The sequence below is a fragment of the Scyliorhinus torazame genome, chromosome 5 (genome assembly GCF_047496885.1).
Source record: "Scyliorhinus torazame isolate Kashiwa2021f chromosome 5, sScyTor2.1, whole genome shotgun sequence".
In the NCBI taxonomy this organism is placed as follows: domain Eukaryota; kingdom Metazoa; phylum Chordata; class Chondrichthyes; order Carcharhiniformes; family Scyliorhinidae; genus Scyliorhinus; species Scyliorhinus torazame.
In genome coordinates this window covers 285,009,354-285,037,257 of record NC_092711.1, presented here as the reverse complement: position 1 = coordinate 285,037,257, position 27,904 = coordinate 285,009,354, and the positions used below count along the sequence as shown (strand labels likewise).

General features: G+C 46.5%; 1 protein-coding gene across 1 annotated transcript in view; it reads right to left on the bottom strand.

Moving 5' to 3' along the window:
• The window catches only part of kdrl (kinase insert domain receptor like), a 283,571-nt gene that overhangs the window by 103,275 nt on the left and 152,392 nt on the right, over positions 1-27,904 (bottom strand). Inside the window, exons 10-12 of the mRNA XM_072505640.1 lie at positions 16,608-16,764; positions 15,649-15,760; positions 3,719-3,827 (exon numbers count right to left, since the gene is read on the bottom strand). Of these exons, the coding sequence (XP_072361741.1) occupies positions 3,719-3,827; positions 15,649-15,760; positions 16,608-16,764 (378 nt within the window). The remainder of the gene's footprint in view (positions 1-3,718; positions 3,828-15,648; positions 15,761-16,607; positions 16,765-27,904) is intronic.

Sequence of the window (27,904 nt, the reverse complement as noted above, 5' to 3'; positions counted from 1 at the left end):
TCTGATCCTAAATGATTACAAAATGTATATCAATCACAAATATTGATTTCAACAGTGTATTTTTAATCAGGAAGCAGGTATAGCTGAATTACTTTGACATAAATGAACTGATGTAACCTCTAATATTTATTGGAAAAATAACCTGTTTATTAATGATTTGTATACTTAAGCCTGAAATTTCATGATGGCGAGGGTGTCTGGTTTTGGAGCGTGAAACTTGAAGTGTGCAGATTAGACCTGATAAGAGCAGGTTTGAACTTTGTGGATTCTTTAGATTTTCGGGGTACCCCTTTGGATCTGGTCCTGGGAAAACTTTGAGGATGGTAAGGTGCTCTTTGTGGGAAGTAAATTGCCCTTTGGAATTATTAAAATAAGCATCAACATGCATAAATGCATTTCTGCCCAGTTCATTGGAAATGCTAACAGATCTGTCAAAATCAACTGTCAAAACTGTCAGAAGTACTTATCAAAGGAAGCTGCCAAAACTGCCAAGATTACCTGTCAAAAGCACCTGTCAAATTGAGCTGCCAAGGCATTTAAACTTCCTGTCCTTTAAATCTTTTTTAAAAACTGGAGTATTGAAAAAAATAATTGCTTGATATCTTACTGTCTGTTGACATAGACTTGAAGGTTTCTATTATTGTATTACTGCTACATGACTGATTTCACAACCATTCATTATCACAGTAGGGTGCCTGTCATTTCACAGTTTGATTGACTGCTAGAAGTGGATATAACTCTTTGAAGTAGGGCTATGAATTCCATTGCTTGGCCACAAGAGATTGTACAGTTGTTTGAAATGTTTGTTATTTTAGGCTTTATTTAGTTGGTGGAATGGAAATGTAGTAAATCGGTGTTCTTGAATGAATGTTTTTTCATTAGAATGAAGACTTAAATAGACACTTTATTTCATAGAACTTTGTTTTCTCTTATCTTTGCATTGGTCCTGAGAGTATGAGGGTCATGGGGTGGGTACATTGGCATAGGTTGGCATGTAGGGTAGGAGGTGCATGGGTTGGCATTGAAGGGGCATGGTCAGCATGTGGGGATGCGAAGGGCGAGAGCTGGAAGGATGTTCCATGTTTTATTCTTTATTTTAAACTTTGCACACAATGCCAGATTACCAAGGCCAGCCTGCCTTCACCCCTGGACGTCTCCTGAATTATTTTAGGGTCGCCTGCCCCAACTTCTAATCCAGCCCGCTACCCCGGATGGAAAGCTTGAGGACCGGGCCACCATTTTTAAAGGGTGAGTTTGCAGAGATGGAGATTCTCCCCATTCCGTGCACCTGAAAAGGGAGCAAATACCTGGGCTGTAGTATACACAGAGGTCAAACCACAAGCATTAGGTATTTCAGACAATAATTGGAACAAAACCGATGGAAAATTGTACTTAGTACTGGGACCTTCAAGGTTGGCTGTTAAAATATAGTAGAAGAGTGGATGAAGAAATGGGTTAGAAATCATCCTTTCATCTTTGGAATCTAGGTTCCCATTCAAACCAATCTCAAGTCAATTACTAGTTGCCAGACATAAAAAGTGCAGCTTACTTGATAATTGCTGCTACTTTGGCAATTTCACTCAGCTAGCTTACATGGTGCTTACTTAGGAAATGGGAAAGTATCATACTGATGCAATAGGGGGGGAGTTATTGATGGTGGGACAGAATCGATGGAGAGTTTTACTTTATCTATCCATGTCACAACTAAGCTAAGTCTCTGTAAGAATCCTAGTACAGGTTCATTTTAACTCGATTATGGGTTTCTTTATCACTGAAAGGGAATGAACTGAGATAACAGCAAATGTGGTGTGCTACATTTCACTCATCGAATCCAAGTTGCTGTGGTAACATACACGTTGCAGTCTGGAGCTACAGATAGAGATAGTAGAGACTCAAATATTCTTTCCATTACATGATTGACCAGGAATCTCTCCCACTCCACCTGCCATTGGTGTGTGTTGGAAGGATTTGCAGGCTGTGTAATGAACTTGCCTTCCTTGGTCATCAAGCCCTGAGGTAGGACTCAAACCCAGAGCTTCTGACTGAGACCAGGGATGTTACCCACTGCACCTCAAGACCTCATAATAGTAAAGATGCCAAACATCACCATTGTTGCGGAAACATATAATTATAGTTTGACTCAGCATTTACTCAACTAGTTTTTGGTGACATTACTAGTTTATGTAGCAATAATTTAGAACAGAAAAGGAAAAGGAAAGCTAAGTGAAAATGTATCTTTGTGTGTTATTTTTCTTCACCAATTTTCTCTCCTTAGGTTATGACTTTTTTTGAAGCTCTAGTTCTAAAGGCATTGATAAAACATCCAGGCATGTGCAAATATAGCTTATCTCATTATGCTGACAGCTGAGCCTGTTCCCACCTATCCTCCATCTTCCAACATCAGTCACTGGATAGTGATGAGCAGTGGAAACTTTGGCTGATATTCTTTTCCTTCGCTATCCCAAGGTTTGCAAATGATTTGCAACATCCTAACAGTTTCCCAGGTCAGTTTAGCTAACCCAACGCAAATTAAGCATTCAACTTTCTGGTTTGAATAGTTTAAAGTTGAAGGTGAGGGAACTGTTGATACTGTCTGTTTCTGACTGTGTGTGAATGAACACATTCGCATTAGTTTTAATGAAGTTCCTTTTCAGCTCTGACCAGGATCTGAAGTTTAAGATATCTCAAAATACTTCCCTCGAAAAATGCTGCCACTCATCATGTAAAATAATAAATCTCAGGACTAGCAACTTAAAGTAGATTTTCTCAACTAGTGTCAGCTTTTCGTGCTATTCGTGGAACACAGAATCCAACAAGATAACAATGGTGCACATCAGCTGAGAAGGCAGTCATTTATGGTTTAAAAGGTTTATGTTGTAGAATTGTATAATAGGAAATCCCACAAACCCTGAAGACACTTTTTATTCAGCTGAAAAGACCACTTTGAGTGTTATTTTAAACATCTCAACAATGCATACTCACTTATATGGTGACAGGCACAGGTGTGCACAGGATGTAAGTGTGCGGGTAGGGTACCTGCCAAAAAGAACTCACTCCCATCGATCAGGATGAAATCCATGTTTTAATAGTGTGGAAAGTATTGTGTGTATAAATGTGTGTAAAAGAGGGGCTTTTGGAAGTGTATAGGGGGAAGGAGTTGTCATGAGGGTGTGAGGGGCCATGGGGGGAGGCGAAGGGCCTAATATCTTCTAAAACAACTGGAGCCAAGTCCCACAGAATTGAGGCGGGCCTTCTAACCAGCCGGCTTCGCTGTTCGCATGTGCATCTTGATTGGGGTCGGTGGGCCCAGCTTCATTCAGCGCTCGACACACCGCCCCAGAGTGAAAGTTTCACGATTCGGGGTACTTTTTACTGAGGCAGGTCCAACAAGTCAGGTCATTTCCCAGTAGTCAAAACCTGGCTCTGTCACACTCAAAATTGATCAACACATGTTGAAACTTTTTCGCTCTGACTTTTGTATGTTGCCAGCAGTGCAAGAAAGTAGTGGCTGACTGATTTGTTCTGAAGGTTTCTAGTCCTGTCCTTCAACTGATCTGATTGCTGGAGAATGAAAAACCTCCAATCACGGTGTGCAAATTAGAGTTTTTTCTCCTTCATAAAATATTAACAAGCTGGCAAATGGATTGAAATGTCGATGGTCACCTTTAAATCTTTACTTTGATCAGGCAAGGTCTCCTGATAGCAGACAACAGTTTACCTGTAACATAGAAGTTAATTCTTCTTCTGGCTGCACCACATTCGCTGGTAGCTATACAGTGATAGATCCCTGAGACCTTGGTTTCAGCCACAATCAGAGTGCTGACAGTCTAAAAGAACAGAAAAGAATTTCATGTATTAGCTGAACACAGTAAACCTGCTCTTTAAAATATAGTTAAAATTGGTGCTGTATGTAAGCTTAATGGAAGAAAATCGACTGTTAGGATATCACAGAGCTTGACACTGTTTCGGAATCTTGTGGCTGTCTAGCGATCACAGCACATTAGGCAATTCACACCTATCAGATCTCTCTCCCTTATGTATAAAAAGGGTTCCCGTTTCAGATTATCATCCAATGACTTCTGCTGGAAGTATATGTATGTGGATATTGGATAGGAACATAACTGGACTAAGCTGTTATGGTCAATATGATCTGAATGCTGGCCAACACACATTGACAAGGCTCATGTGTGAAGAATGGGCACTTGGCTGCCAACACCTGTGTAACTTGGAACAAGCTATGGGTCAGTGTATTCGAAAGAGAGGACAAAAGAACCTGGAGGGAAGCAAATTTGTGCCTTCAATATTAACATTTGAATATCTTCAAGGTTTATTTGAGCACTGAATCACTCCACCATCTGTGCAACATCATAGCTCTGTAAAATGGACAACCTGACAATAGGTAAATTGATTTCAAAAGAATATGTGCTCAAATCACTCAATACATTTGCCAGGCACTCAACCGAGCTTGCCTTTCAGAAGGACTGAGTCAAGGGGGCAATTAATTTGTCAACAACCTTATCAATACTCTCGTCATATTGCATTGTTATTTTGAACTCTGTCTGAGGAATTTTCATATTCGGAGGCTTTTACCATACTGCATCGTTATTTAGAAGTACTTCGAAACATACAACAAATTACATTTATATAGCACCTGTAATATAGCAAAACATTCCACAGTTCTCCACGAGATAAAATTTGACACAAAGCACTGCAAGGAGAAATAAAGGACAGATGATCACAGATGTTGCTAAAGAGGTATGTTTTATAGTATCAGTGTTGGAGAAGTAGAAAGGTATAGGGAGGGACTTCCAGAGCTCAGGGCCTGGACTGCTAAAGACCCAGCCACCAAAGGTGGGGCAAAGGAATCTGTACAAACATAAGCAGTCCCTTAAATGGGCCATGTTTAAACTAAAAAATTAATGATTTCTAGTAACTGATAGCGAGCATTCTGCAGAGTCTGTAAACAAAGTTATACAAAATATATTTTAGTCAGTTGGCTCAAAATGAAATGAGTCAAAGTGTTTTTCTCTTCCTTTCTTACCTTAGTAGAAAGAACAGTGTGACACTAATATTAAATAGAACTGCTTGCAGGCATTGCAGACTGACCCCATAGTTGATGCCGATCCACATTAAACTGCTTTGTGAAAATGGCAAGGGTCAGTTTAATTTGGGCTTGTTCCAATTATCAAGAGACCAAAGTATTTTTTGCTGGCTTGTACATACAAGCTGTGTTTTACAGCTGTTCACTAAGTGACATCTTGCACTCAACACCGAATCTAAGATCTTTGACAAATGACTTGAGCGATGAGGGTGGGCTAAAATCAACTGTTTTTGAATGTGAACTTCCCTGTTCCTGGATTATGATGAGATCAATATTGCTCCAAATCACAGCCACCCACCAAAGAAGTAAACACTCCACTTGTATTCAATTTCTTTTGCAGTAACAAAGCTAAACGCTTGCAAGAATTAAACAGTAAGATACAAAAGTTATTAAAAGTCAACTGTGAGCTTGCATGTGACAGGAATTTCTGATCAGAAGCTTATTAACAGTTTCACAAGATTCATAAGTTTATGACACACAGTGACACTGAAAGTACTATGGGCACAATTTTACCCTAAATTAAGAAGCAAGTATACCCAACATTGAATTCCTGTGTCGTGGAAAGTTACAGCAAGAATTGTGAGAGATTGGGATTCTGTTGGTAAATCTAATTTTTAAATGGTTTTAAAATAGTTTATACGCTTGTCTTAGTGACTTAACTGCATTAATTAATTTTCTTTGGAAGCACTTTCCAATTCGGCTGTGGGAATTCTACATCTTGCTAAGCACAACAGGCCATGTGGGGAGGAGTCTATACCAGAGTGAGACAAAGACTGTGTGTAGTTTGGAATTTGGTTCATGTAAGTTCTGCTAAGTTTTTCTCAAGTTTAAATTTAGATTAAGAATAAGGCTTGACATGGAATTTTTGAACTTCAAGTTAGTTGATTAGCCTTGTTAAACAGGGAACTGCCTGCCAGTGGCAGTTATCTGTAAATCAACTGAAAATAGCTTGCTCAATAATTGTTAATTATTGTAGCAGAAAGCTAAGCTAGATAGTAATTCATCAAAGATTCCATACACTAAGCCGTCACATAAAGTTGCGATTGCATTCCTGAAAATTGCAACTTTTAAGTACAAAACTTTAGTGAATCACAGGTTCCTAAAGGAATCGGTGCTAAAGCCAGAATTAGGACAATCCTTGCTTGGAAAAGCCAAAGTGCAAGTTGAATATTGTATTTGAGCAACACTATACGTCCTAGCTGGGTAACTTGCAAAATAAAAAAATTCACTGAATATAACAGAAATACTATATCAATCCCAATTAAAGAACACTAAATCACCTAAACAAGCCTCAAGTAGCACATTCTGTGTCTCACCCACAGCACTCCTGAAACTCAGTATAACTTTCTGCTTGCTTTTTCTCCTCATTCAGTCTGCCTCTCTTTCTCTCCTTTCTCACTGTCTCATCACTCTATCTTTCCCTCTCATACCAGAGCTTGGACCCCTTGCTGACAGTTTGAAGAGACTGCGACCCTGACCCCGGGGGGCCACTGATAGAGCTGGGGGTCCGCAGATGGTGCCGGGGAGGCACCAGGGGGAGAGGGGGAGCAGAAAGTGCCAAAGGTTGCAACAGGAGCTAGGGAGACTGCAGAAGGACCTAGAGGCCCTATTCCCTTCCCAAAATCTGGGTAACTCACATTTCATCACCTGATTGTTTGGCTGGGAGGTTCCTATCCCTGCACTGTGTTCCTGCTCCCAGGATCTCCGACCTTGCTCTTTCCCTGCAGACTGAACCTCTGGTGACTGTGGCCATGGCTTCGGCATCAGAGCATGGCGGTGGCTGGCCCAGAGTTCAGCATAAGGGCGTGGGGCCAGTATTCAGATGTGTAAAGCTGAAATTGGCGATTCAAATCAAAACAAAAGCCCTAAAGAATAAATGGCGCTGGGCGAAATAACTTTAAATGTGGACTAAGCAGAGAGGTTTTAAAAACATACCAATTAAGAGGAAGAATGGAGAGGAGACCATGGGAATTTGGTTCACATGGGATTTTGGTGCAGTGGGCAAAGAAGTGTTCCTTTTTCTACTTTTTTTTAGCTTCCATATGTTGATGAGTTTTCTTCCTTTGTCTCCAAGCGACGTGAGTGCAACGGGGGGGGGGGGGGGGGGGGGGGGGAGAGTGAGCTATTCCGTTGGGATGGGCTCCACTAGAACCAGGCTGGGACCAGTCCTGGTTAATTAGATAACTAGGCTATGGACAAGGCTTTGAACTAACTGGGGCAGGTTTTGGGTGAACAGAGATTCAGATACTATTACTATCTGTGATAGTAATCTAATCACAGATAAAGATGACCTTTTCTGTGTAAATTAAAAACAAATTTACTATATAAACAAATATGGTTGGACAGTAATGGTGGTGCACTGTGACGACAGCATGTGGGAATTAATGGACTGCATAGCAATCCCAGACAACCGTATTTGTAGTATATCTTTGCAGCTTAGGCAAATTCAGCTCAGAGTTGCGGAGCTGGAGTCTGAGTTGCCGAGTTGCCAGCACCAGGGACCTGGGTTGAATTCTGGCCTTGGGTGACTGTCTTTGTGGACTCATGGGGGCACTTTCTCCCCGTGTCTATGTAGCTTTCCTCCGGGTGCTCTGGTTTCCTCCCACAGTGCAAAGGTGTGCAGGTTAGATGGGTTTATGGGGTCACGGGGATAGAGCGGGGGAGTGGGCCGAGGTAGTATACTCTTTCAGAGGGTCAGTGCAGGCTCCTTCTGCACAGTAGGAATTCTATGGTTCTATTGTTCTAATAGCAAATAGGAGAGGTAGCCCTGATAGTGAAGGATGACTTAAGAACATTAGTGAAAAAGGATCTGCCTCGAAAGTTCATGAAGCAGAATCAGTATGCGTGTAAATTGGGAACAGCAAAAATGAGAAGACACTGATGGAACTGGTTTATAGGCCGCCTAACAGTGGTTATACCATTGGACAAAGCATTCAACAAATAAATTATTGGCGCTCGTAACAAAGGAAATATAACAATTTTGGAGAACTCAATTGTCCCAATCTATATGAATATTAGCAAGAGATGTCTATAAAATGAGTTTGTAAAATATTTTCATGGCAGTTTCTTGAAGCAATACATTGTGCAACCAATTGGATTCAGTATTGTGTAATAAAGCAAGGTTAACTAGTGATGCCATAAATAAAAGTTCCACTGGGAAATAGTGATCATAATACCATTTAATTCCTTATTAGATTTGAAAGTGACATACTCCAATCACAAACAAGGATTTTAAACTTAAACAAAGGCAATTGCAAAGGTATGTGGCTAAGGTTAATTGGATAAATAGACTAAAGGTATGGAGGTAAATTAACAGTAGGAAACATTTAAAGAAACAATTCAAAATCTTTAACAGAATTACATTCCAGTAAAAAACAAAAACTCAACAAGAAGGACTGATCTTTGGCTTATATTAGATTAAAATAAGAGGCTTAAATGTTAAAAACATTGGGCATGTTTAGAAACCAACAGAAAGCCACTAAAATGTTGATAAAAAGGGAGTAAATAGAATATCAGAGTAAAATATCCAGAAATATAATTGCAGATTGTAAGATCTTTGATAAGCATATAAAAAGGAAGAGAGTAGCTAAAGTAACCGTGGTCACTTAGAAACAGTAGAAAGTATCATTGGGAGCGAGGAAATGGCAGAGGCATTGATCATAGATATCATAGAATTTACAGTGCAGAAGGAGGCCATTCGGCCCATCGAGCCTGCACCGGCTCTTGGAAAGAGCACCCTACCCAAGGTCAACACCTCCACCCTATCCCCATAACCCATGAATCCCACCCAACACTAAGGGCAATTTTGGACACTAAGGGCGATTTATCATGGCCAATCCACCTAACCTGCACATCTTTGGACTGTGGGAGGAAACCGGAGCACCCGGAGGAAACCCACACACACACGGGGAGGATGTGCAGACTCCGCTCAGACAGTGACCCGGAATTGAACCTGGGACCCTGGAGCTGTGAAGCAATTTTGCTATCCACAATGCTACCGTGCTGCCCGTTCAAATATACGGATCAAATACTTTGAGTCTGTCTTCGCAGTGCAGGACACAAGTTTCATACCAAAAATAGACTGTAATTTAAGGGCTGAAAAGAGTGAGGAAATTAAGTAATTTAATAACAGCAGAGAAAAAGTATCGGAAAAACTTAAGGGCCTAAAATCCAACAAATCCCGGGGGCCTGATGGCCTATATCCTACGGTTCTAAAAGAGAACGGATGTGCTCGCTCTGATTTTCAAAAATTCCTTAGAGTCAGGAATGGTCCCATCAGATTATGAGTTGCCAAATGTTACACCACTTTTTAAGAAAGGAAGGAGAGAGAACACATTTCTTTTTGTTTTAATAAATACCGTTCCAATTAAGGGGCAATTTAGCATGGCAAATCCACCTACCCAGCATATATTTTGGGTTGTGGGGTGAGACCCACAGAGACATGGGCTGACTGTGCAAACGCCACATGGACAGTGATGCGGGGCTGGGATCGATTCCGGGTCCTCGGTGCCATGAGGCAGCAGTGCTAGCGCCACCATGCCGCCCTTGGAGAGAGAAAAGATTGAACCACCAGCCAGTTATCCGTACATCAGTTGTTGGGAAAATGCTGGAATCTATCATTAAGGAATTCTTAACAATGCATTTAGAGCATAGTATGTTGAAAGCAAGTCAATATGATTTTACTAAAGGGGAATCCTGTTTGACAAATTTAATACTTTGAGTGTTTTGGGGATGTCATTTGTAGGGTAGATAAAGGGGAACAAGTTGATATAATATACCTGGATTTCCAAAAGGCATTCAATAACATTCCACAAAAAAAGTTAGCAGGCAAGATAAATGCTCACGGAGATTGGTAATATATTAGAATGGAGAGAGGATTAGTTAACGGGAAGAAAGTAGAGAACAGGCATAAACTGAGCTTTTTCAAGTTGGCAGGCAGTGAATAATAGAGTGCCATAAAGATCAGTCCTGGGCTTCAGCTATTTACAAATATTTACAATGTTAATGACTCAGATGAAGGGGCAGAGAATAATGTATCTACTATTGCTGAGGATACCAGGCGAGGTGGGAAGGTAAGTTGTAGGGAGGAAACAGAGTGGCTGCAAAGAGGTATAGATGGGTTAAGTGGGTGAGCAACAAGATGACAGATGGAATATAATGTAAGGAAGTGTGAAATTATTCATTTTATCTATAAGAATAAAAAGCAGAACATTTTTTAAAGAGTGAAAACTTGTATGTGCTGATATTTAAAGAGATGTGGGTGCACTCAGACAAGAAATATAGAAAGTTAGCATGCAGATGCAGCAAGCAAATGGGAAAGCAAATGGCATGTTGGCTTTTATTGAAAGGGGTTTGGAGTACAAAAGTAAAGACAATAGAACAGGGTTTTGGTGAGATTTTGTGGAATTGTTTGTAACTTTGGTCTCCACATTTAAGGAAGAATAGAGAAAATGCTGGAAAATCTCAGCCGGTCTGGCAGCATCTGTAGGGAGAGAAAAGAGCTAACGTTTTGAGTCCAGATGACCCTTTGTCAAAGCTAAAAGGAGAGAAAGTGGGAAATATTTATACTGTGGAATGAGAATGAAAGGTGAGCCATAGCCACAGATACCCAGTGAAACAAGGTGCTATTTCCCTGGGTTTCTGTCATGTAACTGGAGACCGCTGTCGACTCCTTGGTGGCCCCAGAGGGTGAAACAGTGTAGTTGGGCAGGGGGCTGTGTGTTGGGGAGTGGGGGAGGGGGATTGGGGAGGGGAGGAGGGTTTGGGTGGGATTGGGGGGAGGGGGGAGAAGGAGGGAAATGGGGAGGGGTTGGGCTGATGGACAAAGCATCGTCCTATGTGAATCTGGATGTGGGCCTCCCTGGACCTCGAGGCATGTCGGACCCTGCTGCTGTCTGCCCTCCTACCTCCGACATCTTCTGCGGCTCTTCCCTGAGCTCGTCCTCCAGCCCCTCCTGGTCCAGCCCCTCCTCGCCAGACAAGGCCACATATCCCTCCTCCTCCTCCAGAATGTCACCCTGCTGCTGTGCAGGCTCTCCCAGATGGCTCAATCTCACCGGAACCAAATCCTGGCATCCACACATTGCACTGGCCCTCATGTGCAGTTGAACATCCTTGACTTCCAGCATGTTTACAGCCAGTGACTCGGGGCGGCGGGGGGGGGGGGGGGGGGGGTGCATAAGTGATTGGCAGAAAGATTAGAGAGGATATGAGGAAATATTTTCACCCACAGTTGTGGGGGTCTGGAACTCACTGGCTGAAAAGGCGGAAGAGCTTGAAATGCTCAACTCATTTAAAAGGTATCTGGATATTCACCTCAAGTGCCACAACCCGCAGTGCTATGGACCAAATGCTGGAGAGTGGGATTAGGCTGAGTGATTCATTTTTTTGGCAGGCGCAGACACTTTTTCTGTGTCATAAACCTGGTTTGATGCTTCTATCAGTCTCTAAAAGAGATCCAGAATTGATGTAAACTTCCATACAAATATTAATCCATCTTTACCTTTTAACCTGCTGTGCATTTTGTGCAATTTGCGATTTTGATTGATGTTGTATCTTAAAGGACTCGAGAGGCTACATAAATGTGAAGTACTCACTGTACAATGCCACGTGTTTCTCATATAGATCCCTGTGTGTTACCTTTCCTCGGCTGTGTATCTAATAAATTACAAATGTTCCTCGGGCTGTCCAAAATACGTCTGTAACATTTTGAAGTGGCTAGTACAATGGTGCCTGTCGAATCAAGTCAGGCACTGGAGCTGTTGCCTTCTTTCATTTTATCCCCCAGAATATTTGATCACATTTCTCTTCATGGAAATGGTTTTGGGATTGAATTATGTTTAAGTGCTGTGCTTTAAAGCAAAGTAGATGAAAATGTACAAGTTGTGCATTAAAGCAAGAGGAGCTATTTGTGGGATATCATAGGCTATTTCAAATGTCTAGATTGAGGGCCACTTGCCTCATTTGTAACTCAGTAACAAGGTGACCTGCATTCATTTTGGAAGCATCAGGAGATTGTTTCTTTAAATTCGGACCCCAAAGTTGGAGTGGATATAACTGGTCTTATTGACAGGTCTATGAGTGAGTCACTGACAAAGGAGGAAATCAGCATCACAGACCTTCCCCTGGCTAAGGACACAGTGAAAAGATCAAAGGACACATGGACAGTTATGCTTTAAACATGAGACTGTTACATGTAAACCTGAACTATGAAGCTGAAAGATAAAATGCAGAAGGACAGTATTTATAATTAGAAATAGTTGTTAAGAAAGATAATGCCGAAAAGAAAAAAGCCAGCACACAAAAGGCATCGGGTGCATGATTTATTTATTGCTAAAGAAAGAGGTGAAATTGAGTTAAGTCAGTAGAACTTGCTTTGCCTGTAAGTTCATTGGCTGTCTGTGAAATGATTTAGATCTGAAGCGTTACTGGCCAGATTTTCTGGCCCTGCCCACGGCCGAGATTTTCCAGCTCTTCCCATGGCTGAGATTTTCCAGCCCTGCCTGCGGCTCAGATTTTCCAGCCCTGTCTGGGTTTGTATGTGGGAAAGTAATCTGCCTGCCTGAAAATAAAGTAGGCAGCTGTTTATGTATGCCACCCTCCGGAAATTCAAGGAATAGGGCGACGGTAGTCTCGGGATTAGCAGCAGGAGAGTTCCAAGGTCAGTTGATAGGGGGAGAGGGCGTATTAATCTCCCTCTATCATGGTGTCAGAAACACAACTTTGGTTTTCAATAAAAAAGAATTTGCTACAACCTTCAAGGTACTTGTGCCTCTGTTAAAAGTAATGCCTCCTTGTTTGATATGGGACTGCAAAAGAAGGCCTATTACATCTTCCTGGTCAGCAACAATGGTTTTCCTCTTGTTACTGGAGGGAGGTAGGCTAGGGTCGTTGCAGGCCAAGTGGCAGGAGGAGGATTTCTTTTTTGACTTCTGCCTATCAGGGGGAATTCCTAGTTGGTTGCTCCAGGAAAATCTAACTCAGATTTTAATGTGTTGTGAAGACAGGATTGGTCAGAGCTGGAAGGTACATACAGTACCTCATCGTTTCTCGTAGGATCATAGGAGTTAAGTACAGGAGTAAATAATTCGACCCCTCAAGCCTGCCCCACCATTCAATAAGTTCATGGCCCATCTGATGGTGGTTTCAAATCCACCTTCCTCTCTGCCCCTGAGAAACCCTGACTCTCTAATGGATGAAGTGCTATAAAAGGAAAAGGCTTGAGGCGGAGCAAGGGGGTAGCACGGTGGCACAGTGCTGCATCACAGCACCAGGTACCCAGGTTCAATTCCAGCCTTGTGTGGTTGTCTGTGTGGAACTTGCACATTCTCCCCGTGTCTACACCGAGTTCCTCTGGGTGCTCCAGTTTCCTCCACAGTCCAAAGATGTGCAGGTTAGGTGGACTGGCCATGATAATATTGCCCCTTAGTGTCCAAGGATGTGTAGGTTAGGTGAGGTTACGGGGATAGGATGGGGGAATGGGCCTAGGTAGGGTGCTCTTTCAGGGGGTCGGTGCAGACTCGATGGACCAAATGGCCTCCTTCTCCACTGTAGACATTCTATGATGCGAAGAGAGCGATACGAATCCAGGTAAAATACATAGAAAATATTTACCAACATTAAAATTGATGAAGCCATCCCGTGTTGCAATTATAGGATGGAACTGAAATAAAGTAAGTGGCTAGCAGATGCCAGCTATTCTGCAGATTTTTCCATTAGCTCTTCTGGACAACAAGGATTGTTATTCTCAGATAAATTAACCGCAAATAACACGCAGGGATTGAAGGCAGAAAGGGTGCCAGTCTGTTTTCAAAGGCTCTGTTTTTTCAAATTGAGTTATTTTGCAGTGTTTGAGATCAAAGAACATTTTAACACTGGCACTTGAGATCTGTTTTGGATTAATTCAGAATTTTTGGGGGAGAGACAGACAGGAGATTTATCTACTTTCACAGGGATGCTCTGGCCTGAGATCCTTAAGCTTTGAGGTACAGGAGCACACCGAAACTTCAAGCTCAAGCTCAAACTCAAACCTTGTGCAGAAGGGAAAGCAGGGCTGGATTGAACCTTCAGTGCCCTAAATTATATAACTTTTGCGGCTGCAGTTTCCTCAGCTTAAAAAAAGAATAAAAATTGATTAAAGCAACAAGTACCAGATTCAATAACACTAACAGATTTTGTAACAGATGGTTCTTCAGACTCCTACTTGACACTTCATAAATAAAGATTTAGGACTTCATACAGATTTATTCTGAAAACTTCAAACATTGAACATTCGAGGTTTCATCACAGAATCACTACAGTGCAGAAAGTGGCCATTTGTCCCATCGAGTCTGCACTGACCCTTGGAAACAGTACTCTACCTAGGCTCAAGCCCCGACATTTTCCCGTAACCCAGTAACCCCACTTAACCTTGAGGGACAATTTAGCATGGCCAATCCACCTAACCTGCACACCTTTGGACTGTGGGAGGAAACCAGAGCACCCAGAGATACACAGACCGTTGCCCGAGGTCGGAATCGAACCTGTGTCCCTGGCTCTATGAGGCAGCAGTGCTAACCACTGTGCCGCCGTGCCGCCCAATTAACTGGACGCTTTCTCCCATGAACAAAGCCATGGAATGTTAGGCTTTGCAAAGAGTTTTCTTGAATCAATCTTTTTGCTATTTTTCATTAGATCAGGTTGCTTCCATATATCCTGTCACCTGACCTTATCCACTGCATCCCACAGGAAATGGTTTGGATATATACACTGGACAAAACAACAGCAGACTCAACTGAAAAGAAAAAGTTTGAGGAAGGTGCGTAGTGCTGGTAAGGTTCATATATTATCCATCCTTGGTTGCCCCCAGAGGGTGGTGGTGTGTGATTGTAAAACTGTGCATCTTGCGAGAGGAAATTAAGAGTCAATCGCATAGATTACCTGGAGGCAAGACTCAATAGGGATGGCAATAATGAACCTGCTGACTTCATACCACAATCTGACAGCTTATTCTTTTCTGGTACCGGTTCACAAATGATCAGATTTAATAATTTCAGTTTGACAACTTGCCATGTTGGAACTTAATCTCAAGGGAGTGGGCAGAGGCTGGTTTAGCACAGTGGGCTAAACAGCTGGCTTGTAATGCAGAACAATGCCAGCAGCGCGGGTTCAATTCCCGTACCGCCCTCCCCGAACAGGCGCCGGAATGTGTCGACTAGGAGCTTTTCACAGTAACTTCATTGAAGCCTACTTGTGACAAGAAGTGATTATTATTATTATAATGCAGAAGATTGGTAGGTGCAGATCAGTTATCTGATTTCGCAATTTACACACTTACTGATTTCCCTCTCAATAATCTTTAAATTAAAAGGAAACAGAGTGTGGTTGTTTAAAGGGTGGTCGATCCACAAACGCCAGTTTTTCTCCTGCGCCTGCTTTGAAAATTACCGTCGCACCTTCTCTATGACATGTCCTGCGTTGTAACATTACCTGGTTTTATAACATGTAAATGGCAGCAGCATAAATCCGATAGTGCAAACACACCAAATCCAGATAGATCACATACATACACTGTTTTTATCATTATATGGATCCATTCTGAGAGTGATACTCTCGATTCTGTTGCCGAAATTTGTTTGAAATGGTTTCGAAATGTTAATTTTCACATCATTTGATTCACACCTGTCAACAGATGATAAGAAATGGTTACAAGCAAACCTGGACAGCTTCAAAGAAAAACATCTGCAATTGCTTAATAGCATTTGAGAAAAAATGGCCACAATACTGCAAGAAAAGTCACTTCCAAAATATACTTAAAGAAATGTGTGTTGACGGATGTTCAAAGAGAAAGGAAAGGCTTTCCCTGTGTTTGATTCGAGTGTCTTGGACTAGATGCCAGTGAGAGATTAGGCAGGCAATACAAGTCTGAAACCTAGAGGAAATCAGCCACACTGCAGTAGGGGAGAACAGAACAATTGGGTTACTGGGAATGGCTTTCCATGAGGGAGGAAGACAGACAACAACAGGAAAGCAAATCATGCGTCATTTCACGCAGGAAAGCAGCTTCACCTTCTGTTAGGCCAAGATAAGAATACACTCAAGGCCCCATAGATGAAGGCCACTGCGGTGACACCCTTCTCACTAAAATCACCGTCTTGACACAATGCATCACGTAAACTAAATAAAGTCAGGAGGGTTACGAGAGATGTGATAGCATTGAAGGATTAGGAATTAAAAGCCAGGTGTGGAAAATTATTATAACTTTATACACTATTGAGCAAAATACAAGAACCTTTTTCTTTGGCCCAGTTTAAGTAGAAACTCTTGGACAGAATAGAAAAGTTTGAAAATATCATGGTATTTCTATACATCTTGTGAAGCATATACAGTAATATGTTTGCTAGTTCCTGCTATGTCCAGTTAATTGCCATCGATTTACTCATCTCATCCTTCCCCTTTGTCCCCTGAGCCACATGTATTTCATTAGCTCGGTGTCTATTACGGGAACGAAGAGGCAACAAAGTCTTACGTTGTATCGGACAGGCTGATGATGCAAGGCTGCCATTGCCAGTGAATTGTTGGAGATGGAATTCCAAAGGCTGTACAGGTTAGCTTGTGTTTCTTCCCAAGCTGATAAAACCTTTCCTTTTCCATCCCCAGTCCATTCTCATAGATCTGTGGTTTTGCTGAAAGGTAAAACAGGTGAAAATGAGATTTTAATACTTGGGAGACATAATAGTACCTAGTTTAGCAACATTACCACAATGTAGATGTAGGGGCTCGAGACAATGCACTGGAGACTTACAGTAACAACATGGGGGATTTATTAACAGTCGGAAAAGGCAACTACATACAGGCACAGAGCAATGCTGGATAGGTATTGATGCTCCAGCTCCAGGGTCCACACTGCACGGATTCTGCTCCCAGAGCCCCGCACTTTCTCTCTATTGGTCAGAGTTTGCACGCTCCCTCGCGATTGATCCCAAGCCGGTCACGGGGATCGCAAAACCTGTCCCCTTAAAGGGGCTTCACTTCCAAATGCCTCCCATCTTAAGTCCCTCATTACATTTTACAAAGTCTGCCAAATACAAGTTCTATATACAAGGTCAAAAGACATAAGGGAAAACAGGTAATCACAGGGTCAGTCTGTCTGGGGAGCTTCGAGTCCTCACGGACCTGCTTAGTCCCCCAGCCAGCTCCACTGTCTCCCATCTTGTTATGGGTCAGGGCTTAGAGAACCTCAAAGTGCATCATGGAGTTCACCTGACCCACAACTTCTAATAGATTGTGGTGTGGGGAGCACACAGCTCACTCTATAGGTATGGTATAGCAGAAAATGGACCAATGGTTTTTAAAACAAAACAATGTTTATTCTATGAACTCAAGTTAACCTTTCTAAAACAAACAGTGAACATCTTAGCAACAAGTGAATCAAATACACCCCCCAAAGAATACAACACTAAGTAATCTGTATGCTGTTCTTTCAACATCCAAAAGACTTAACAAACCTCCAAACAGGAGCATATTAGGGTTTACATTCAAGACAGAAAACATTTATACTTCTTCTGAATTCACCAAATGATCGATAGATAGTTTTTGGATGGCAGAGATCAATAGCAGTGCCGCTTTTAACTTCAGATTCAGCTCACTGAAAAACAGACACACCCAAGCTTTCTCAAAGTGAAACTAAAAAGCAGAAGTAGAGCTCAGCTCCACCCACACTCTGACATCACTCCAGTAACATGAGCAGCTCCATTTCTCAAGCGTACAATTCTTAAATACTCATTTCTTAAAGGGTACTCTCACATGACAATCCCGCTTCACCGTCTCCCATCCCGCTCCACTGTCTCCCATCCCACTCCACTGTCTCCCATCCCACTCCACTGTCTCCCATCCCGCTCCACCGTCTCCCATCCCACTCCACTGTCTCCCATCCCGCTCCACCGTCTCCCATCCCGCTCCACTGTCTCCCATCCCGCTCCACTGTCTCCCATCCCGCTCCACTGTCTCCCATCCCGCTCCACTGTCTCCCATCCCACTCCACCGTCTCCCATCCCGCTCGACCATCTCCCATCCCGCTCCACCGTTTCCCGTCCCGCTCCACTGTCTCCCGTCCCGCTCAACTGTCTCCCATCCCGCTCCACCGTCTCCCATCCCGCTCCACTGTCTCCCATCCCGCTCCACCGTCTCCCGCTCCACTGTCTCCCATCCCGCTCCACCGTCTCCCATCCCGCTCCACTGTCTCCCATCCCGCTCCACCGTCTCCCGCTCCACTGTCTCCCATCCCGCTCCACCGTCTCCCATCCCGCTCCACCGTCTCCCATCCCGCTCCACTGTCTCCCATCCCGCTCCACCGTCTCCCGCTCCACTGTCTCCCATCCCGCTCCACTGTCTCCCATCCCGCTCGGCCGTCTCCCATCCCACTCGACCGACTCCCATCCCGCTCCACCGTCTCCCATCCCGTTCCACTGTCTCCCATCCCACTCCACTGTCTCCCATCCTGCTCAACTGTCCCCCATCCCGCTCCACCGTCTCCCATCCCGCCCCACTGTCTCCCATCCCGCTCCACCGTCTCCCGCTCCACTGTCTCCCATCCCGCTCAACCGTCTCCCATCCCACTCAACCGTCTCCCATCCCGCTCCACCGTCTCCCATCCCGTTCCACTGTCTCCCATCCCACTCCACTGTCTCCCATCCTGGTCAACTGTCTCCCATCCCGCTCCACCGTCTCCCATCCCGCCCCACTGTCTCCCATCCTGCTCCACCGTCTCCTGCTCCACTGTCTCCCATCCCGCTCAACCGTCTCCCATCCCACTCGACCGTCTCCCATCCCGCTCAACCGTCTCCCATCCCACTCGACCGTCTCCCATCCCGCTCCACCGTCTCCCATCCCGTTCCACTGTCTCCCATCCCGCTCCACCATCTCCCATCCCACTCCACCGTCTCCCATCCTACTCCACCATCTCCCATCCCACTCCACCATCTCCCATCCCGCTCTACTGTCTCCCATCCCGCTCCATTGTCTCCCATCCCGTTCCACTGTCTCCCGCTCCACTGTGTCCAATCCCGCTCGAACGTCTCCCACCCCGCTCCACTGTCTCCCATCCCACTCCACTGTTTCCTATCCCACTCCACTGTCTCCTATCCCACTCTACTGTCTCCCCTCCCGCTCCACCATCTCCCAACCCGCTCCACCATCTCCCGCTCCACTGTCTCCCAGTCCGCTCCACTGTCTCCCGGCCAGCTCCACTGTCTCCCGACCCGCTCCTCTGTCTCCATCCCACTCCACTGTCTCCCATCCCGCTCCACTGTCTCCCATCCCGCTCCACCGTCTCCCGCTCCACTGTCTCCCATCCCGCTCCACTGTCTCCCATCCCGCTCCACCGTCTCCCATCCCGCTCCACTGTCTTCCGTCCCGCTCCACCGTCTCCCGCTCCACTGTCTCCCATCCCGCTCGACCGTCTCCCATCCCGCTCCACCGTCTCCCATCCCGTTCCACTGTCTCCCATCCCGCTCCACCATCTCCCATCCCACTCCACCGTCTCCCATCCTACTCCACCATCTCCCATCCCACTCCACCATCTCCCATCCCGCTCTACTGTCTCCCATCCCGCTCCATTGTCTCCCATCCCGTTCCACTGTCTCCCGCTCCACTGTGTCCAATCCCGCTCGAACGTCTCCCACCCCGCTCCACTGTCTCCCATCCCACTCCACTGTCTCCTATCCCACTCCACTGTCTCCTATCCCACTCTACTGTCTCCCCTCCCGCTCCACCATCTCCCAACCCGCTCCACCATCTCCCGCTCCACTGTCTCCCGGCCCGCTCCTCTGTCTCCATCCCACTCCACTGTCTCCCATCCCGCTCCACTGTCTCCCATCCCGCTCCACCGTCTCCCGCTCCACTGTCTCCCATCCCACTCCACTGTCTCCCATCCCGCTCCACCGTCTCCCATCCCACTCCACTGTCTCCCATCCCGCTCCACCGTCTCCCATCCCGCTCCACTGTCTTCCGTCCCGCTCCACCGTCTCCCGCTCCACTGTCTCCCATCCCGCTCGGCCGTCTCCCATCCCACTCGACCGACTCCCATCCCGCTCCACCGTCTCCCATCCCGTTCTACTGTCTCCCATCCCACTCCACTGTCTCCTATCCTGCTCAACTGTCTCCCATCCCGCTCCATCGTCTCCCATCTCGCCCCACTGTCTCCCATCCCGCTCCACTGTCTCCCGCTCCACTGTCTCCCATCCCGCTCCACCGTCTCCCGCTCCACTGTCTCCCATCCCACTCCACTGTCTCCCATCCCGCTCCACCGTCTCCCATCCCACTCCACTGTCTCCCATCCCGCTCCACCGTCTCCCATCCCGCTCCACTGTCTTCCGTCCCGCTCCACCGTCTCCCGCTCCACTGTCTCCCATCCCGCTCGGCCGTCTCCCATCCCACTCGACCGACTCCCATCCCGCTCCACCGTCTCCCATCCCGTTCTACTGTCTCCCATCCCACTCCACTGTCTCCTATCCTGCTCAACTGTCTCCCATCCCGCTCCATCGTCTCCCATCCCGCCCCACTGTCTCCCATCCCGCTCCACTGTCTCCCGCTCCACTGTCTCCCATCCCGCTCGACCGTCTCCAATCCCACTCGACCGTCTCCCATCCCGCTCAACTGTCTTCCGTCCCACTCCACCGTCTCCCGCTCCACTGTCTCCCATCCCGCTCAACCGTCTCCCATCCCACTCGACCGTCTCCCATCCCGCTCCACCGTCTCCCATCCCGTTCCACTGTCTCCCATCCCGCTCCACCATCTCCCATCCCACTCCACCGTCTCCCATCCTACTCCACCATCTCCCATCCCACTCCACCATCTCCCATCCCGCTCTACTGTCTCCCATCCCGCTCCACTGTCTCCCATCCCGCTCCACTGTCTCCCGCCCCGTTCCACTGTCTCCCGCTCCACTGTGTCCAATCCCGCTCGAACGTCTCCCACCCCGCTCCACTGTCTCCCATCCCACTCCACCGTCTCCCATCCCATTCCACTGTCTCCCATCCCGCTCAACTGTCTCCCATCCCGCTCCACTGTCTCCCGTCCCACTCCACTGTCTCCCGCTCCACCGTCTCCCATCCCGTTCCACCGTCTCCCATCCCGTTCCACTGTCTCCCATCCCGTTCCACTGTCTCCCATCCCGCTCTACCATCTCCCATCCCACTCCACCATCTCCCATCCCACTCTACCATCTCCCATCCCACTCCACCGTCTCCCATCCCACTCCACTGTCTCCCATCCCGCTCCACTGTCTCCCGTCCCGCTCCATGGTCTCCCATCCCGCTCCACTGCCTCCCATCCCACTCCACTGTCTCCCATCCCGCTCCACTGTCTCCCATCCCGCTCTAATGTCTCCCATCCCGCTCCACTGTCTCCCGTCCCACTCCACCATCTCCCATCCCGCTCTACTGTCTCCCATCCCGCTCCACTGTCTCCCATCCCGCTCCACTGTCTCCCATCCCGCTCCACTGTCTCCCATCCCACTCCACCATCTCCCATCCCGCCCCACTTTCTCCCTTCCCGCTCCACTGTCTCCATCCCGCTCCACTGCTTCCCAGCTCGCTCCACTGTCTCCATCCCGCTCCACCATCTCCCATCCCGCTCCACCATCTTCTATCCCGCTCCACTGTCTCCCATCCCACTCCATTGTCTCCCATCCCACTCCACTGTCTCCTATCCCACTCCACCGTCTCCCATCCCGCCCCACTTTCTCCCTTCCCGCTCCACTGTCTCCAACCCACTCCACTGCTTCCCAGCTCGCTCCACTGTCTCCATCCCGCTCCACCAACTCCCATCCCGCTCCACTGTCTCCATCCCGCTCCACCATCTCCCATCCCGTTCCACCGTCTCCCATCCCGCTCCACTGTCTCCTATCCCACTCTACTGTCTCCCCTCCCGCTTCACCATCTCCCAGCCCGCTCCACTGTCTCCCATCCCGCTCCACTGTCTCCCATCCCGCTCCACTGTCTCCCATCCCGCTCCACTGTCTCCCATCCCGCTCCACTGTCTCCCAGTCCGCTCCACTGTCTCCCGGCCAGCTCCACTGTCTCCCGGCCCGCTCCTCTGTCTCCATCCCGCTCCACCATCTCCCATCCCGCTACACTGTCTCCCGGCCCGCTCCTCTGTCTCCATCCCACTCCACTGTCTCCCATCCCGCTCCATGTCTCCCAGCCCGCTCCACTGTCTCGAAGGATTCTTGTAGTCTGAAGAAGATGATGGTTCAGGTGATTCGACCTCTTCTGTGGGGCTGCTCACCTCGCCGGCTCCCATCTGGGCCGCAGGCGGGGGTGACTCTTAAATTCCCAGCTCCCCTTGCTCTGGAACAGCCACAGGAATGTCGGTGGCACGAGTTGCACCCATTTGTTCTGGAGTGGGAGTTACCATCCCTGGGTTCCCCATGTGGTCAACATGCTTCCACACAGTCCTGACATTTACCACATACAGCATGGGTCCTGATTGGAATACGAACCGACCGGCTAACTGGAGTGGGCCTGAGATGGAATTTCGAACTAGATCCAGGTCACCCACCTGGAATGATGTGTCACCTTTTTGTGAAGTATGTTGATTTTTCAGAGTGACCTGATGCGCCTCCACCCTCCCCGCCAAATTTAGAAATAGCAAGTCCAATTGAGGTCTGAGGTGACAGCCGATAAGCAATTTAGCCTGTATGACTCCCATGATAGTGTGAGGGGGGTGGGGGGTGTTTGTGTTGAAGGACACTGGTCTGATTGCTTCTTTGTAGCATTTTAAAATGTCTCTATGGCCCTTTACACCAGAGTGTCATGGGACCATCCTGGTACACCGAATTCCCATTGTCTGAATGAAGTGTTGGAAATCGTACCCAGCAAAAGGGTTGCCATTATCGGATATATTGATTTCTGGTAGGCTGTGTATGGTGAGCACCCAGCGTAAGGAACCACAGTCGTCGGCAAGGTCGTAGCTCCCATCTCCTGTATGGACAGCCATTTGGCTACCAAGACAAGAATCACCCTGCCCAAGACGGGGCCTGCAAAGTCGAAGTGCACTCTCGTCCATGGGTGACACAGCCACTACCAGGGGTGGAGATTGGCTGGAGGGGTTAACGATTGTTGCGTCTGGCAGGGAATACATTGGTGTACCACTCCCTCAATAGCTTTAGCGATTCCTGGCCACCGGATATAACTGCGATCTTCATCTTTGTTTGGTCCGGATGGGTGCCGTCTAATTCTTGGAAGAGGGGTTCCCTCACTGGAGGTGAAATGATGACTCAAGAACCCTAAAGTATTACTCCATCCTTGCAGGATAGTTAATCCCTGCGGGTTAAATAGGGCCTCAACTGTTCGGATTTCTTGTGGTGCCAACCTGTTTGTATCATCTGTTTCACCTTGGCTAATACCGGATAGTAATATTAATAATCTTTCTTAGTGTCACAAGTAGACTTACAATAACACTGCAATGAAGTTACTGTGAAAATCCCCTAGTCGCCACACCACGGCTATGCTTTGGGTACACTGAGGGAGAATTCAGAATCACGCTGGGCCCAATTTCAGATATGTCTGGACAACACTGGCAAGGGGCCCAAGAAGTTCAGCGGCAGGATGATTTTGTGGGGTTCTGGCGGCGGCGCCAGTTCTTTGGCAAGGGGAGTTGGCTCAATGCATCGACGTTGGAGATTTAGGTGCCAGGTCTGCCAGAAGGTGCAGTTGTAGGCTGCTAGCAGCAAGGTCCAATGTTGCACCCTAGTGGAGGCAATTGGGGGGTATTGGCTTGCCCTTTCTCAAAAGACCCAAAGTCTCTTATGGTCAATTATTATCACATATTGCTATCCGTGAACATTGTGGTAGTACCAGGTATTGCGATACCTGAGAGGCTGATGACCATTGGTTAGACCCGGGAGTCTACCATTGGCTGTATTATGTAGCTCCGCCCTGAAGGCGGGGTATACGAGATGGTGCCGTCCCAGCAGCCTTCACTTTCTGTATCAAAGCTGCTGGGGAAAAGGTTCTAGCAGATTAAAGCCTTCAGTTATGGAATCACTTCGCCTTGAGTGTAATTAATTGCGCATCAAACATATTGCTGGAACATTTTAAAACCTAGATGGTGATTAGCCCCTCCTTTTCAATTAGAGTATAATTTTGCTTGGCATCTGATAAGAGTTCTTGAAGGAAAGACAATTGGGTGTTATGATCCATTCTCCATCTTATGGGATAGAACTGCCCCTATCCTGTGTGGCGATGCATGAGAACAATTGGCTTTCCCTGGTCGAAATGAACTAAAAGGTTTGAAGCTTGCAGGTCTTGTTTTACCAAGCAGAAAGCTTCCTCTTGCTGCTCCTTCCATTGCCAACTTTGTTGTTTCATTTGCAACTGGTGCAATGGTGCCAATGCCATGGCCACGTCTGGAATAAACCTGCCATAATAGTTCACCATTCCCAGGAAGGATTTCAGCTTGGCTACATTCCTGCATGCTGTGACCTCTTATAAGGCTATGAAATTTTCTTCGAGAGGGTGCAGACCTGTGTCATCCATTTGGAACCCCAAGTACATGACTTCTGTAGCGCGGAATATATAAGGGGTTTCCCTAAGAATAATAATAATAACCTTTATTATTGTCACAAGTAGGCTTACATTAACACTGCAGTGAAGTTACTGTGAAAATCCCCTAGTTGCCACATTCCGGAGCCTGTTCGGGTACACTGAGGGAGAATTCAGAATGTCCAAATTACCTAACAATATGTCCTTCGGTACTTGTGGAAGGAAACGGAACACCCGGAGGAAACCCACACAGATACATGGAGAACATGTAGACTCAGTAAATGATGCCCCAATATCGCCCTCCATCTTCACAGGTCTTCCATTCCCTTGCAGAATTATTTTGATTGGCGCTGTCTTGAAAATGAAAATCGCTTACTGTCACAAGTAGGCTTCAAATGAAGTTACTGTGAAAAACCCCTAGTCGCCACATTCTGGCACCTGTTCGGGGAGGCTGGTACGGGCTGGTCTTATTTACTTTGATGACATTCAGGTTCAGTGGTGTCATGGATTGCTGCTGCTGCTGTTTTTTTTTGCATTGGCGTGCTTTGGCGTATATATAAATTATTTGGAGGAAAATGTAACTGGTCTAATTAGTAAGTTTGCGGACGACATAAAGGTTGGTGGAATTGCGGATAGCGACGAGGACTGTCAGAGGATACAGCAGGATTTAGATCATTTGGAGACTTGGGCGGTGAGATGACAGATGGAGTTTAATCCGGACAAATGTGAGGTAATGCATTTTGGAAGGTCTAATACGGGTAGGGAATATACAGTGAATGATAGAACCCTCAAGTGTATTGACAGTCATAGAAATCTTGGTATACAGGTCCACAGGTCACTGAAAGTGGCAACACAGGTGGAGATGGTAGTCAAGAAGGCATATGGCATGCTTGCCTTCATTGGCCGGGCATTGAGTATAAAAATTGGCAAGTCATGTTGCAGCTGTATAGAACCTTAGTTAGGCCACACTTGGAGTATAGTGTTCAATTCTGGTCACCACACTACCAGAAGGATGTGGAGGCTTTAGAGGGGGTGCAGATGGGATTTACCAGGATGTTGCCTGGTATGGAGGGCATTGGCTATGAGGAGAGGTTGAATAAACTTAGTTTGTTCTCCTGGAACGAAGGAGGTTGAGGGGCGACCTGATAGAGGTCTACAAAATTATGAGGGGCATAGACAGAATGGATAGTCAGAGACATTTTCCCAGTGTAGTGGGGCCAATTACTAGGGGGCATAGGTTTAAGGTGCGAGGGGCAAGGTTTAGAGGAGATGTACGAGGTAAGTTTTTTACACAGAGGGTAGTGGGTGCCTAGAACTCGCTGACGGAGGAGGCAGTGGAAGCAGGAACGATAGTGACGTTTAAGGGGCATCTTGACAAATACATGAATAGGATGGGAATAGAGGGATACAGACCCCGGAGATGTAGAAGATTTTCGTTTAGACAGGCAGCATGGTTGGCGCAGGCTTGGAGGGCTGAAAGGCCTGTTCCTGTGCTGTACTTTTCTTTGTCCTTTGCCGCGCGTGGAAACAGGCCTGGATATGGCCTTTTCGATTGCAATGGTAACCGAGAAACTCGCAAAAATGGCACGTTTCCTGGGGGTGGTCTCCCCCACATCGATAACAATACACCTCTGACTTGGGCTGACGGCCCATTCTTTTCCCGGATCTCTGACTTCGATCCGGTCCCGAAGACCATGTTCAATTCTCTACTCGGTTGATCTCACTGCGCGCCTCGTAACCGTACTGCCCCACAACTGATTCACTTCCCCTCCCGGCAGGCTTCGAAGCTCAGATGTGCCTTTTTCGGTGCATTTCATCACCTGAGATATCTTGATTTCTTTATCTAATGTGAGTTTAGTTTCAGCAGGTGATTTTTCTGATGACTGAGGTTGTTAATCCCGCAAACTACACGGTCAGTGCACCAAACTCACAATGCTTGGCCATTTGGCGGAGTCTGCCTATGAAGGTGGAGCTGGACTCTTCTGGGTCCCTCACAGCAGAGCTGAAGGATGATTGAGGGCCTCGGGTTAAAATGTCCCTTGACCTACGTGACTAACTGATCAAGGCTTTTTGAGTCAAGAGGCTCCGGGAACGTAAGATTTCTTATCAGACTAGATTTGAGACCCACAAAGCATCAACAATATACCTTCTGCCTGTTTTCCCCTATTATTTCATTTGCTGTGAAGAAATAGCAGAGCCTTTCCATATCTTCAACCCCCTGGTCAAATGGTTCTAACTTTACGATCGTTGACATTTTCACTCACATTTTTGGTGCTACAGTCAACGGTTTCTGATTTTCATCTGCCTTTGGAGGCTTCTTCCTTCTCCCCTCAAATCCTGAACTACTGTAGACTAATGACTGAACCGTTTACCTCGTCTCTAATGTGGTAGCTCGAGACAATACACTGGAGGCTTCCAGTAAAGGCCATTTATTAGCAGTCAACAAAGGCAATGCTGGTTAGGTCTTGACTATCCAGCTCCGGGGTCCACACTGCTTGGACCTCTGCTCCCAGGGCCTCGCCTTTCTCTCTATTGGTCGGGGTTTGCGTGCTCCCATGTGATTGGTTCCGAGCCAGTCACATGGACAACAAAGTCTGCCCCCTTGAAGGGGCCGCGCTTCAATAGTATACTCCAAATGTGTTCCGGGAACTGTGGAAAAAAACTGCATTGCCATTCCTCATTATTTTAATTGTTCCTGGAATGTGGGCATTGTTGGCAATTGCCCTTGAGAAGGTGGTGGTGAGACACTTTCTTGAATTGCTGCAGCCCCTATGGTACACCACAATGCTGTTAGGGAGGGAATTCCTGGATTTTGACCTAGCGAGAGTGAAGGAATGGTGATATATTTCCAAGCCAGGATGGTGTGTAGCTTGGAGGGGAAAGGTGGGGGTATTCCCATGCAACCGCAGCCCTTGTTTTCCAAGGTGATAGAGATCATGGGTTTGAAAAGTGCTGTCCTGCGTGATATGGGTGCCTATTTAAATATATTCTGTGAAGCAATTGTGCAACTGGGGGTGTATATTATAATCAAGTTCATGTTTTCAGCCGTTCGTGAAAGCTGTGCTTCAGGTGGGTCACATTTAGTTTCTAAAGTGATGTTTGGATTGCTCCAGTGAAGCATCTTGGAATGTTTTATTATGTTAAAGGCATTACGTAAACATAAAAGTTGTTTCTTTTGGACATTGTTATGGGCCAGGGTTTAGAGAACCCCAAAGTGTATCATGGAGTTCACCTGACCCACAACGTTTAATAGATTGTGGTATGGGGAGCACACGGCCCA